The 16,190-nt window shown below is 36.4% G+C and overlaps 1 protein-coding gene across 3 annotated transcripts in view; it reads left to right on the top strand.

The window, feature by feature from the left end:
* cadm2a (cell adhesion molecule 2a) overlaps nt 1-16,190 on the top strand; it is a 269,868-nt gene that overhangs the window by 222,305 nt on the left and 31,373 nt on the right. For all 3 annotated transcript variants that reach the window (XM_048178481.1, XM_048178473.1, XM_048178467.1), the window contains 2 exons: nt 3,069-3,221; nt 8,345-8,482. In XM_048178481.1, coding sequence (XP_048034438.1) covers nt 3,069-3,221; nt 8,345-8,482 — 291 coding nt within the window. The remainder of the gene's footprint in view (nt 1-3,068; nt 3,222-8,344; nt 8,483-16,190) is intronic.

The raw sequence follows: 16,190 nt of genomic DNA, 5'->3' as shown, positions 1-16,190 counted from the left end.
CTGGTATTTTCCTGAAGTTCTTAGTTCTGTTCAGCAGTCGGATTCAGGCTGTGGGATCGGGCTTAGGGCCCAAGAACAAGCAGCATAAGCTTCCAGATATTTGTGGAGTGAACAATGGTCATCTGACCATGTGTACAATTCAGAGTCTGTTCAATATGTATGCGTATGCCCAGCAAAGCCTTCGTTCCACTGAATACTTGTGATGCATTAGATTCAGTAGAGAGAGCATCTTTGCTGCTGCAACTCATGTAGAGCCAAATATCAGAGACGCTACGGTTTGAATTCTGAAGAGTATTGGGGTGTGCTTCTTTGGTGGCTTTGAAAGTGTGTGCATGTGAGTGCGCCTATGCCTCCTCAAAAAAAAAAAAAAGAAGGAATGAGAAAATTTGGCTGTACAATAAGTATAGTGAAATATGAGATTTAATAGCATGTAAACAACTTATTTTTCTCAAGTAACATTATCCAACATTTCTGATAATGCTGTTCAGACTGATTCAAACCAGTAACAGATTTTTATTTTTTCTAAACTACTGATTAAAAGAAGCAGAGTCATTTGTTCATAAAATGAAATTAGGAATAAATCAATTACAAATGAATCAATTACAAATAAATGCAGCCTTGTTGAGCATAAAAAACTTCTTTCAAAACTTCACCAAAACTGGAATATGGAAATGGACTAGGTAGAGATGGACTACACTGGTCACAATGTATGTTTTTCATTCATTAAAAAGAACCATTTTATAAGAGTAGTTTTGTCAAAAGTACTGACTTTGGTACCAAGTCAGTACTGAAATTTTAAAAATGCATTTTGAATGCTGTTGAGTCGATTCTTAAACACCTCTGATTGGCCATTGTGTTCATGCGCTCATCAGATATGTCTGTGATTGGCTACAGTGATCAACGCTTCAAAAACAATGTTGCGAATAGACCATCTGTGATGCTGTTCACTGAGCACTTACACAGATACACACGAGAGTGTTTGAAAGCAGGCATCTATCAGTGGATCCGTCTATCAGCAGATATATTAGGGATGCTAGGGGGAAATGCTGGTGTTGTCACATTTTTAACATTTCAGTACCAACTTGGTACCAAAGTCGGTACTTTTGACAACCCTACATAAGAGTTGTATTTGTGAATCAGACTACAATGGTCATGTTGTATATTTTTGATATACTAAAATAAAATGGTTATTAGAGTCATTTGTTCGGGAATATGACTGCACTGAAAATAGCTGTTAAATCTTAAAAACAAAGGTAAATCTTGGGAGTTTAATAACTGATATTGAGCACATATAAAGATTGCAATTAATCTAAAAAAAATTTTTTTTTTCTTTTACCCAGCCCTATTCAAGTCCGATTCATTCATTTGGGGAAGACGACAGGAAGGCATTAAAAACAGCGTGTACCACAAGTTCTTTTTCATTCCTGCGTTGGCTTGCCTCTCTTCCTGTAATGAACCTCATTATGTTCAATTACCTCAGAGATGCTGCTGTCCAGAGGGAGCTGCACTCAGACCTCTGGGGAGACACGTCTCTAAAAACGGTCAACACACAACATCCGTTAGGCTATTTCATTAAAGCTACGAGAGGCCTTGCTGAGGTGTGGAGGTGGGTTTGTGGGATATTTGTTTGGATACCCGGAGTGTGTCTGCATGCTTCCACTTTACACTTCCTTTAAAGTTCCTTTAACATCGTAATTGGCGCTTATGGCTCGATCTGGCTGAGAGCTTTAACCTGCTGTGATCACATAATGAAATTCATCTCTGTGAAGCTTCTATTTAGACTGTTTTTCTGTCAATTTCTGTAACTAAAAGTAGTGACACTATGTTTTAAAATGAGCTTTTCCTGTAACACAGTTTAGTTTTTTCAGTGAGTAACATGAACAAACCCGTTTTATATTTGCAAAAATACATTTAAACGTTATTGCATATTAAATATTAAATATCTTCAATGTACATAACTTTATTTGTAGCAGGTAATGTTTAAAAAGACAACCTGGACTGTAGTTAAACTAGTTTAAATGCAGTTTTAAAGTATCTTCCCTGACACTGCTGTATTCAATTTAAAGTTTTCAGATGGTATGACAAAGCTAAAGGCTAAGGCATTGATCAACTTTTTTACTAAGAGAGCTTTGAAAGGTCACACTGATGATTGACCATGAGAATGTGTTCTTTCTATTCTCCTGGGGAAAAAGATCCATAAAGCTCATGCACGAATATTCTAGCAGGTTGTTACAGAGCGTCAATGAGGCTCAAAATGTCTGAGTGAGTTTTATGGAAAGCAGAAGGTTAGAACTAGTGACCTTGTCTCCGTTGATTAAACTGTGCCGCCACATGGCAAATATCTTATGATCTACCAGACTTTTTTCCTGCTGTAGTCATTATCATTAAACAAAGCGTGTTAAAGATGCTTCGGGAATTATGGCCCATCTCAGATGTTAGCCTTTGACCTTTGCATTAGCATTTTGACCTTTTCATTAGGTCTGTGTGATGACGGACTCTAAAAGGTGTAATAACTGAAACCGTATCCTTAGGCCTCTTTTGCACAGAGGTCACACTCATAATAAGTTTGAACTTTACTTTTATTCATACTCGACTGGGTAAAGAACCTGCAGATGTTATAAATACTGAGTTTGTAAATGAGGATTAGAGAGCTCATGCATGTATGTTTCAAATCGATCAATGTTCATTCTGAACACTATTCACTGAAGTGATGTTGGATTTGAATCTTGACTGATCCATATTCCATTTGCCCTCTGACAGAAAGCCATCACGAAATATATATTTTTTTCCCTGTAGCAATGGAATTGATCTTCATACTCGGCACAATATGTGAACATAATCATAGAATGATATGCTCTTTTTTTGTTGTTGTTAATTATTTTTTTGATTAAATGTGTAATTTTTTGGAAGTAAAATTTTCCATGTCTCATCTTTTGGTCAGTATCCATGCATTAAAACTTTCAGGAATAGTGGGAATGTCACAGAGAATCCACCGCTCTTCAGTGTGTGGCACATGCTAATGAAGGTGTCATAATTAATGATGCTCTCTTGATTGTTTGTCCCCGCAGCGCTGAGAGATAACCGGATTGAGCTGGTCCGAGCCACGTCGCAGGAGCTGACGATCAGCATCAGCGAGGTCACGCTGGCAGACGAGGGGCTGTACACCTGCTCCCTCTTCACCATGCCTGTCAAAACAGCCAAGGCTTTCCTCACCGTCCTGGGTAAGACATCATTTTACATACTGTGTGTGGGATTACATCCTAATGCAGCCAGTTGGAGCATTGAGTTATTTAGCCTTAAAGGAATAGTTCACCCAAAAATGCCATCCTGATTCATCCCTCAAGCCATCCTAGGTCTTCTTTCAGCCAAACACAATCGGAGGTACATTAAATAATATCCTGACTCTTCCCAGCTTTGTAATGGAATTGAATAGTATTCAAGTTCCAAAAAGCACGTCCATCCATCATAAAATTAATCCATACGTCTCCAGTGGGTTAATAAATGCCTTCTGAAAAGAAGCAATGTGTTTTTTTTAAGAAAAATATCCATATTTAAAACTACAATCACTAGCTTCGGCAATGGCCGTACGCGTTCACGAGAGAGTTACGTGGTTTTCGCAAGAGGGGTCTGTTCTCACCTAAACTTACGCTACGCCTATGTCATACGTGGGGTCAGAGGTCACCCTTCCACCAGAACGCAACTCTCTCGTGAACGTGCTTCATTATGGTTTATTAAGTTTTATATATGGATGTATTTTATACTGAAGACTGGATGCTGAAAATTCAGCTTTGACATTGCTGGAAAAAAAAAAAAATTTTTTTAAATATCTTAAAATAAATAAACAGTTTTTTTCAAACTGTAATAATATTTCACTATATTACTAGGGTTGAGACAATAAATCGATTCTCGCAATCGATTCGCTATACAATGATTCTGAATTGATCCTGATATTTTTATGCATCTCGAATCTCTCTCTAATCGATTCTGAGTTTAGTTTTTAACAGCAGATGGCACTGCATGCTTTAAAAACAGCCGTACTCTGCTTGCTTCCAATTCCTTAAACATACCACTTAAACCTAAAATAATCATTTATAAAGTTCGAAAAGGTTGAAGCATGTTCGCAGAATGCTTTTGCTACTCCTGTCATAAAAGCATTCTGAGCCGAGGTACAAGTATATTTAAAGGTGCCATCAAAATTTTTTTTTTTTCACAAGATGTAATATAAGTCTAAGGTGTCCCCTGAATGTGTCTGTGAAGTTTCAGCTCAAAATACCCCATAGATTTTTTTTAATTAATTTTTTTAACTGCCTATTTTGGGGCATCATTAACTATGCACCGATTCAGGGGCTGCTGGCCCTTTAAATCTTGTGCTCCCTGCCCATCGAGCTCGCGACTCTATAATAAAGTGCATTTACAAAGTTCACACAGCTAATATAACCCTCAAATGGATCTTTACAAGATGTTCGTCATGCATACTGCATGCATGCGTCAGATTGTGTGAGTATTGTATTTATTTGGATGTTTAATTTTGAGTCTGAACGAGTTTGATAGTAACTTACTCCGTGGCTAAAGCTAACATTACACACTTTTGGAGAGATTTATAAAGAATGAAGTTTATGAATTATACAGACTGCAAGTGTTAAAAAATGAAAATAGTGACGGCTCTTGTCTACAGTAAGAAACGATGGTAACTTTAACCAACAGTAGCCAACATTAGCAACATGCTAACAAAACATTTAGAAAGACAACTTACAAATATCACTAAAAATATCATATTATCATGGATCACGTCAGTTATTATTGCTCCATCTGCCATTTTTCGCTGTTGTTATTGCTTGCTTACCTTGTCTGATGTGCACATCAGCTGTGCACATCCAGACGTTAATACTGGCTGCCCTTGTCTAATGCCTTTTATAATGTTGGGAACATGGGCTGGCATATGCAAATATTGGGGGCGTACACCCCGACTGTTACGTAACAGTCGGTGTTATGTTGAGATTCGCCTGTTCTTCGGAGGTCTTTTAAACAAATGAGATTTACATAAGAAGGAGGAAACAATGGTGTTTGAAACTCAATGTATGTCTTTTCCATGTACTAAACTCTTGTTATTCAACTATGCCAAGGTAAATTAATTTTTTAATTCTAGGGCACCTTTAACCATTTACATGACTCAGCCAAACACGCAAGCGCTCTTCAGCATTCTTCTTCGTGAGCATTTGAGTGTGCGGTTAAAATCCAGCCTAGAGTGCCATATGCTATTAAAAGCTGAGCTCAGAATCGATTTGAGATAGAGTTGCGATACATTCGGAAAATATCAGAATTGATCTAGAATAGATGTATCGCAAATCGAGAATCGATTTATTGTTTTTTTTTTGTTTGTTTTTTTAACTGAATTTTCGATCAAATAAAGCAGCCTTTATTTGCAGCCTTGGTGAGCATATAAGAGACTCCTTCCAAAACTTTAAAAAAAAATCTTACCAACCCCAAACTTTTGAACAGTATGTATGTATGTATGTGCATGGTCATGGACGCCTATTTTGTAGGACAGAAATATTGGTGTATCGTTACTAAATGTGTACAACCAGTCTAAACTGGGTTAAGGATTTTCTTAATGGAGCTACACCGAACCATTAACAAGTCAAAAGAAAATGACAAAATTTGTAGTTTCCAGAAAGTAGATAGATAATTAGAATTTTACCTCAGTGGGGGCGTTTCAAATCTAACTTTGGCCTGGATCAGGATTTAATTAAATTGATTCACCCGGTCGCCTTCAACAAAGACACAGATGATCACAGAACAGTGTTGAGAAATGACACAGAAAGAAGTTTAATTAGTTTCCTCTATCAACTTTTACTACTTTTGTCAATCAAAAGTCAACCAGACTTTGAATCAAGTCCCAAACATACCAGAGTTAATGTCAGCTGTGACAGTCCACAAACAGTGCTTAATGCCATATTTCTGCATTAATTAGGAGCCCAATTAGCTAGTCTCATTTTAATTAGTTGGCATACACCATTAAAATCATTACAGTTGTACACTCTGTCAACAAGCCTGCATTACACTAATGTTTTGCTCATTGTGAATACATGAATGGATAAAATTATTTTCCATGTTGTAATTAATATCTAGGAAAATACGCAATAATATACACAATGCTTATTTATTATTTAAACATTTTGTTACATGGTTGTAATATTTGATAACGTTGTTATGGATATTATGTTTTTCACATTCATAATGGATATTATGGGTTGTGATTTTCACAAGTACAACATGTTCCTGAATTAACATCCTTTGTTGATCGAGCTGAAGTTAGCATCACCCTGGTTCCATCGACAAAAACCCAATATAATTTTTCCATCTGCTCTTGGATTATTGCAGAAAATAAGCTCTGACTAAAAAAGATTGATTGTTACAAGTTTTGTTCACCGTGATAATCTTCACAAATGAACACAACTTTTATGAATTTTGAAGCATGAATACAATCGGCAGAAGTAAAAAGTACAATGTAGGCTATAAACGAACTACACCACGGTCACATGACTTCAGTGTCACCATCACTAAGCCTCTGACAACTCTTTTTTTTATTCAAAAACATTTTTACACAAATATACACCATCCCTGTAGCATTCTGCAGCAGACCCAGCGTACTTTACTGGGACTAGACTAAACGTCGATTAATACATCGTTTGATGAATTATGGCTTTCAACTATCAATTGCAAATGTGCACAAACATTGAAATATGACACAGCAAAGTGGAATTTGACCCTAAGTGGTTTTGTATAAAACATTTGTGTCAAGAAATGAATCGGTCAGAAGCGACAGCTTGGCATCTTCACGTTTCTTGTCATCTTGGGACAGTATTAAAAACCAGCACGACGCTCAGCTGAGGTTGCAGGCCACGCTGCTTTGGAATGACTGATGTATTTACTCTGTTGCTTTTTAATGCATAGTACATTGTGGTTGTTTTTGCTTTGATTTATTTCTTAGGAATGTGATTAAGGCCTCTTACTCAGGGGAGCAATAAGGCCTGTGAACTGAATGCCAAACGTCTGATCTCATCTTCAATCAAAGAGAACCCAATATCTAATTTTCCTGACTAATGTTCCCTATTGATTTTTCTTTGTCTCAGGCCGCTACCTCAGAGTGGAAGCTCCTGACACAGTAATGTATTTGTGGGCCACAGAATTTCCTGTGTGCTTGAAATATTTTGTAAGATTGAAATGCTGATTGCTTTTGTACGTGGAAACAAATGTTTGAGGTTCACTGTCTTCTCTTTTAGATGATGGTTTTAGGATATGTTATATGACTATTGCTTTTAAACAAGTCGAATGAATCTTTTCTATAAGTATAGCTTTCATGTGTACATAAGCTATCAATTAAATAATACTGGAGAGGGAATATAACAACACATACTGTGCGAATGGGCCTTATGTCTACCCTCTAACAGATTAATGGCTCAATTGCTTTAAGTTGGCTCAAAATGGATTGCTGTGGATTGTAGTCCAATGACAGTCAGTCTTTTTTCAATATAGTAATCTAATGTTGAAGTATACTTCATATTGATACACTACCATTCAAAAGTTTGTGTTAAGTAGGAGATCATATAATCCTAAAAAGAATGTATTAAGGTTTCCACAAAAATATTTAGCAGCATTTTAACATTGATGATAATAATAAGAATAAGAATGTTTCTTGAGCAAGAAATCAGCTTATTAGAATGATTTCTGATAGATCATGTGACACTGAAGACTGGAGTAAAAGACGTTTTATTCTAGCTTCATGCATTCTGTTTTTATCAACACTTGTATGTGGGTAAAAAAAAAAAAAAACATTTTAAATAAAAAGCTGAGAATTTTTTATTTTTTTTTTCAAAGACTACAATGTGCATAAACAATGCTTTTATCACTTGTTTCTGCTCCTTTTTTGTGTGTGTTTTGATCCAGAGACTCTGTACTCTTTCAGAAGATGCATAATAGCGCCCCTACCATATAACAGTGAAAACACGGAAAGCCGGAAAATGCTATCAATGGCGGGGAAGCGCTGTCTCATAAATGACAGAAAATTCTGTCAATGGCAGGGAAAGAGTTAAACTCTGCAATAATATGATCAAATAACCACTGACAAAAAGGGTCTAAATTTAAATTAACCTCAGTGAACGACAAAAAAACCCCAGGCAAAATAAAAGGACTGGAGTAATTCATAGAAGATGATAAATAAAATATCTCTAATCTTTTTCCATTAAATTCACACTTACCTACTGTTAATATTTTGAACTCTGTTAAAATGCTGAGCTATCTCTCTCTCTCTCTCTCTCTCTGCACTTTTTCCTTCCATGTTTAGGTGTGCCTAAGAAACCAGAAATCAATGGACTCACCAAGCCTGCAATAGAGGGCGATCACATCACTCTGACCTGTGTGACTTCTGGCAGCAAACCTGCGGCTGATGTCCGATGGTTCAGAAATGAGAAGGAGATTAAAGGTAAGGAATACTGGTGAAATACAATCAAACGCACATTAACACATTATAAGACAAATCACAATGAAGATGTACTACTTTTGAGTGCATATTTCAAGCTCAGTATGGAAGAAAGCTTAGGTTCAGTGAAATATGTAGCTAACTACTTATCTCCACAAAATCCATCACCATATAAAAATGTCCCATCTCAGTCAGATGGAAAAAAGAGAGGATGAAAGCATGCATGTGAAGAATTCTCTAAGTAGGAACTGTCTCTGCCATGCGTACGATGCAGATGGCATTGAGTGCCTTTGTCGTGACTCGTGTGTTTGCTGCACTTCTAAAAATACAGCGGTTCTAATTAGCATTGAGGCGACGTTTCCCACGCTGACTGATTATTGTGTCTCCGGTGGACGGAACCTTGGGGAGAGGCCTTTACAGTGAGGAAGAAGTAAACCCCAGAGGATGAAGCATGGCTCAACAGCTTTTTATGTTTTTGGAATGACTTTGTTTTGCAGCAATTAGCTTGTTTATCTGTAAATTGCTGTATTTTGTATTAAACGGCAATACATTTTATTTAATCATACATTGAATGTACATTAATAATAACTAACCTAAAGGGCTGTTTACACAGGATACGTTTTTGCATTCCACTCCACTGCTTTTCCATCTTTTTTCCAACCAAATTTGCAATAGTCGGATGTGTTTAACCATTGCACTCGTGTCTTATGTCTTTTGCAGCATCTTGCACTTGACATGGCATTCTTAAAATGACTTTTTCAACTTTTTCTCATGTTTTTAAACCCAAAACGTGTTTTGTTTTCTTATCTTAATAAATATTGTACTAGTTTCACTTTTCTGTGCAGTAACACTACAATAAATGAGGACCATAGCTTTCAAGCTTCAAAAAGGACGTAAAATCCATATATTCCAAGTCAAATGATAGCTTTGTGTCATGGACAGATTGAAATGTAAGTTAATATTCACAGACAATTTTCCCCTCCAGTGAGCTGTTAATTTCTGCAACCAAATCGAGTCAAAGAATGAACAAATCATTCAGACCATTTTTGTGAACCAGATCAACTAATTCATCGAAAAGATCTGCCTCAAAAGATTCGCTACTACTCTCTTGAACATACCAATGAAAGTATTAGGATATAGTACACAAGTCAATATTTATGATGCTTGTTTTTTGTTTGTTTGTTTTTTTTTTTTTTTTTGGAGCTTGACAGTCCTAGTTGTCATTACTTAAAAAGTGGCCAGAATATTCTCTTAAAGGTGCCATCGAATTGAAAATTGAATTTACCTCGGCATAGTTGAATAACAAGAGTTCAGTACATGGAAATGACATACAGTGAGTCTCAAACTCCATTGTTTCCTCCTTCTTATATAAATCTCATTTGTTTAAAAGACCTCCGAAAAACAGGCGAATCTCAACATAACACCGACTGTTACGTAACTGTCGGGGTGTACGCCCCCAATATTTGCATATGCCAGCCCATGTTCAAGGCATTACACAAGGGCAGCCAGTATTAACGTCTGGATCTGTGCACAGCTGAATCATTAGACTAAGTAAGCAAGCAAGGACAACAGCGAAAAATGGCAGATGGAGCGATAATAACTGACATGATCATTGATATCATGATATTCTTAGTGATATTTGTAAATTGTCTTTCTAAATGTTTCGTTAGCATGTTGCTAATGTAATGTTAAATGTGGTTAAAGTTACCATCGTGTCTTACTGTATTCACGGAGACAAGAGCCGTCGCTATTTTCATTTTTAAACACTTGCAGTCTGTATAATTCATAAACACAACTTCATTCTTTATAAATCTCTCCAACAGTGTAGCATTAGCCATTAGCCACGGAGCACAGCCTCAAACTCATTCAGAATCAAATGTAAACATCCAAATAAATACCATACTTACGCGATTAGACATGCTGCATGATGAACACTTTGTAAAGATCCATTTTGAGGGTTATATTAGCTGTGTGAACTTTGTTTATGCAGTGATAGAGTCGAGAGCTCGGGAGGGGGCGGAGAGCGCGAGCAATTAAAGGGGCTGCAGCCTGAATCGGTGCATTTCTAATTATGCCTCAAAATAGGCAGTTAAAAAAATTTAATAAAAAAAATCTAGGGGGTATTTTGAGCTGCAACTTTACAGACACATTCAGAGGACACCTTAGACTTATATTACATCTTGTAAAAAAAAAACGTTCGATGGCACCTTTAAATCTCCTTTTGTGTTCCACAGAAGGAAAAATAAAAAGTGATATGGGTTTAGAAAATCATGAGGACATTTTCATTTTTGGGGTGATCTACTCCTTTAATCTATGACCAAAAGAAAGAAATAAGAGGAGTACCTAAAGCTTGAGCGAGAAAGTTTAGCCTCTTATCAGTGCCTAGTCAAGGGTTTTTATAATTTTGACTTAGAACAGGGATCCTGATTAGGCTCCTTATCAGATATTACATCTGCGGTCAGTCCCTCTGGTCATTTGATAAACAGACAGAATTTGTGGTCAGGGGAGGATTTTCACAGCTTATTTCATTTCATTAAGGGATCAGTGATGTTTCAGATGAGAACGGCGGAAAAGTAAGCTGCTTTGTTTGAGATTCCTTTAAGAAACTGATACCTGATCTCCTTACGTGTGACTCAGGCTCGCTGTAGTCCCAGATTAATGATACGATCTTCGTATTCATTAACAATCATGGTGTTTAGGCTAGGTTGGATGTATTCCTTAATTAACAGTGATTATTTAAAGCAACAAAACAACACGTTTGTAGAAAAGAAGAGATGCATTTAACCTTGATAGATGTGAACATTTTTAATGTTTTGCTGCGATAGTTCATTTCTTCACATTACTTCAAAATTCTGTTGTTTTCTTTTAATTAACTCTGAATGTATTTGATTAATTCAGCTGTATTTTTCTCCAGCCATAAGGTTAGAGATTAATATGACCATTCACACGGGAGTTTTTGCTCCCTCTCTAGACTCCGAGATGTGTTTTGTAATGCAGGTGCAAATTACCATATGCAAGTTTGTGCAAAAGACATTTCATCCATCAAAAATGCAAGAATGGCATTACCTAACACGAATTTGCGAGCAGGTGGTTAGAAAGAAAAAGCAGCATATGGTAAATATATTCAGATAATGCAGTATATAGCCTGTACCGTGAACTCAGGAAGGGGTTTGCTAAGGTGTCTCGTCAGTCCACAGTCTCATAAAGCGTGAAGTTTATAGGCTCTCAGTTGATTGCAAAGTGTCAGTCTTAGATGTTTTCATCATGAATGTGTGTTGTGATGGATGGATCCAATAAGACAATAACACATTTCAAGGATGCAAGAAAGAGAAAAAGAGTGGACCCCAGAGAGATGAAACACACATCATATATAAACTCACATTGTGTGTGTGTGTGTGTGTGTGTGTGTGTGTGTGTGTGTGTGTGTATGTATGTATATATATATATATATATATATATATATATATATATATATATATATATATATATATATATATAAAATCTACCTACTTTTTTCTTTTCTTTTAATTTTTGTAAATGAATTAATAAATATTAATACAAAAGTGGCATGTCAATGATCGATTTGTAACTGAATTAAATTAACACATTGAAGCCCTACATATCATAAAATACTGAACACAAAAGAAATAACAGGGAGCGATTTGATAATGTAAGTCACTCTAGCTCAGTTTGTTTTGTCTGGTTGTCTTGGTTTCATGGCAGAGAGGTGTAAGTAAACGAAAGGATATTGCTTTTTGGCTGTGCTCGCTCCAGTTGATCGGCCTGTTGTTTTCTTGTAGTGCTTCTTTCTGTCTGCCTTTGTGTTTGCGGTCTTCCTGTCGCTGTGTTTGTGAGCCGTGGCAGCTGTTGTCATTGCTGTTTTCGGCACTTCTCCTCCGCCGTGTGAGGCTGAACTGTGATAAACGCATTTATTTTGGAACCCTGGACTGGGAATAGCAGTTGCATTATTGTGGGATCTCTGGGACTGTAGCAACGCTCAGCCTGGTATTAAATTTGTGCCGGTCTCCAGGATGCAAGACATCTCACACTTTCTCCCCCCGAGTATGCAGTGCCCAAGATGCTCTGCGTTTGTGTGTGTGAAATTGACAGCTGTAATGGAATCCAATATCACCACCTCTCACATTCTCACATGCCTCTCTCTCCCTCTCTCTCTCTCTATCTCCGACTCCTTATTCTCATCATTGGAGTAAAATTGTGCATCTGTTTACTGCATGTTAAACTAACCTGCAAATATTACATAGACTTCATCTTAGCAGCCACCTCCTCCCCAGTCCATGAAGCATTTGCACATAGAGTGAGTCCAAAAGTCTGATACCACTATAGAAAAAAATCTTATTTTGCATTTTTCTAATCAAAATATTTAATTGCAAATTATATTATCAGCATAACAATTGGAGTGAAAAGGTGAATTTGAAAAATGTCGAATGTCTTATGCTGGGTTCAGACTACACAATATGTTTGTCTGTTACGATAGTCACTGTGTCAGATTATCTGATTTTGACTCCTAAATTCTTGCAGTGTTGTAAACGTCAGACTGCACGAAGCTTCCCTACCAATCATCTCTCAAGAAGGCAGAACTAGTGACAGACTTCTTAAAACAAGAGCGTAAACAAACAATGGCGACCGAAGCTACGTTTTAGTTGTTGCCATAACTCTACGAACCTTTCCTCCATTGCATAATTCCACCTACATAGCAGCACCAATACCTTCATCTCTCTTTAATTTTGCTATGTTTGAAGCTGAGTACAGAAGAGCTTCTGTGCTCCTATTGGTCAGTGTTATACATGTGACAGAACCGCTTGTGGAAGACAGGGAAAAAAAATTAAACATGCTAATCTTTCTGACTGGATGCTGTGAACCGTCACAGACACTCACTATACGTCACACACAATATATGAAAAAAATGATTGATTCTTGCATCCCAACGACCATTGTCATTCACGAATCACCATGAAAACCGTACATCAAACGTGTCATGTCAAAATCAGGCTGATAGTGTGTAGTCTGAACCTGCCATTAATATTTGGTTTGTCCTTTTTTTTTTTTTTTTTTTTCTTTAATGACATCATAAATTCTAAATATTTCTTGATTCATTTTGTGTTATGTTTGTTTTTATATACACTATTGTTCATAAGTTTGGGGTCAGTAGATTGTTTTTTTAAATGCATTAAATTAATCAAAAGTGAGAGTAAAGACTCTGACATTAAGATTTAAAATAAATTGTTATTTTGAACTTTCAAAGAATCCTGAAAAAAAATAATGCATCACGGTTTCCAAAAACACATGAAATGCTTCTTGAGTGTCAAATCAGCATATTAGAATGATTTCTAAAGGATCATGTGACACTGAAAACTGAAGTAATGATGCTGAAAATTCAGCTGTCAGGAATAAAATCTGAAAATGCATGAAAATAGATGCAGTGTGTACATTTTAATGGAATTGCATATATATATATATATATATATATATATATATATATATATATATATATATATATATATATATATATATATATATATATATATATATATATATATATATATATGTGAACGTGTACAGGTATTTGCATGTAGCGTGTGCATGGTTCTTACCCCCACAGCTTCCTCTTACATCATGTTGAGTGCAATCAATCAATAGTCATTAAAAATGGAATTCTAAAATGCCTCCCGTGTCTTGGCAGAAACATGAATAAAACATGTGCCGTAACGACATTTTCCATCAGCCCTCATCCCAAACCTCTGACAGCACCCTCTTCCCAAAGTCTCAGTGTACTTTGTGTTTACACAGAGACTGCAAAGAATCTTTTTATTAAGCAATATTATTCTCTTATTTTCCAGTAAAATATCTAAATGTTATTAAAACAAGATAAATGTACTTGAAAAGCAAAATTGCTTAGCCTTAGTTTTTTCACCCTTTGGGCAAATTGTTCGTTCTTGTTTTAAACATAAATCTAACAAAGTTAGATGAGGTTTTAGTGAGGTTTGTACTTAAAACATGAAGAAGAAAAGATGCCCACGGGGGAAGAAAAATTAACTCAAGATAAAAGTCTTATCTAATGCAATTTAGCTTCTAAAGTAATCTTGTTTTGAAAATGTTTAGATATTATTACTGGAAAAAAATTACTGATTAAGACCATTATTTTTGCAGAGTAGACTACATACCAATATGCTCCTATAGAACTGTGGGAATGTTTCTTAATAAAGGGTGCATATCCATCCCCAGACCTCCTTCAGGGAGGATAACTCCCCCGAGGAGAACTATGAGAACATGTAACAGATTAGCCGACAGGAAAATCTCCAGAGCAGATGAAAGAGAGAGTGATCATCGTCCTCTTTTTTCCTCCGGGGGTTCCAATGGAAACTCTTTCTTTCATTCTGTCTCACTGTTCGAATACAAAATGGCAGAGTAAGGCTACATGAAATTTTGATTTATCCTATGATTTTATTGTATATACACACAATAAAGCACACAAGCTGCATAACAATGCACTAACATCCACTTCTTAAGGCAAGACACTACAGGTCAAGCATTGTTTTTTTCCTCGTGCACTGAACCAGAGATCTTCACTTCTCACACACACCACACTTTTCAGTTTTATTCCTATCTATATTCTGAAGGTTTTTACAGAGGGGTTTGTTTATATATGGTTTGCCTGATGATTTTACATTTAATTCCTAAATCATAGTGAATTTTCTGATTTATGGAGTGATGAGAGATATCATAGGCTTATATCCCTTTTGTAATAAACCTTTTACTCTAATATGTCAACACAATGAAACAAGTTTTATACAATGTTAAGATTTCTGTTCTGGAAATGTATGCAAATTTGTGCAAATGTATTTATAAAAACTATAATTGGCATATTTAACCAACATTTTAGAAAACTTGTAATGCAAAGAAAATTTAATGTAATTAATCAACTGGGAATGTATGGTGATATCTATTTTTAACCCTATTCATATTTCCTAGTGAAAAAAGAAAATTGATTGGATCATTGTGGTTTGCTATTGCTGTGATGTCATGTGAGTGACAGGCTGTTCTACCCTCACGCCTGTAACGTCATCAGAGAATTTTTTGATTAAAGATTAAAGATTGTTTTTAATAATGATGTGCATGGATAATTTATATATTAATTACTACAATATAGAAAAATAAGAATCTTGATTTCATGGTGACTTTAATAACACGTGGCAACCAGCCGAATGCCCTAGCAAATGCAAGCTGACACCCATTCAGATGACCTTCGGAAAATGTAAAAATCTAAGTAAAGCTACGTTGCAGTGTGTGTGTGTGTGTTTGAATAAAATGGCTGCTCTCTTTGTCTCTTTCACAGTGGTCAGTGTCTTTAGGACTAAGTTACACACAAAACATCTGCTCAGTCCTGGCTGATGAAAACAAACGCCCAGGTGCCTAGATAAAAGCTCACAGCTGAACAAGAGAGAGAGGGAAGTTCTTAGCGCTGCTTATGATAGGCAGGGAGACTGACGGCAGCCGCTGAGTCTGAACACACAGCGCTCCTCGCTGTTTAAGCTCACTCTTTCATCCTGGCTGCGGGGGCCGGGAATCAGAGTCCAACTTCACAGCAGCGCACGAGCTGGATAATCTCTAACGTGTGAAGAAAGAGAGGTCATTCAGACGGTGAAGTCTGCCTTGTTGTATGTATTTGATCTACACGGCCTACATCAGACAC

Source organism: Megalobrama amblycephala, linkage group LG2 (assembly GCF_018812025.1).
Source record: "Megalobrama amblycephala isolate DHTTF-2021 linkage group LG2, ASM1881202v1, whole genome shotgun sequence".
NCBI lineage: Eukaryota > Metazoa > Chordata > Actinopteri > Cypriniformes > Xenocyprididae > Megalobrama > Megalobrama amblycephala.
The sequence above is the reverse complement of the archived record's forward strand: the minus strand, read 5'-3'. Positions and strand labels throughout refer to the sequence as shown.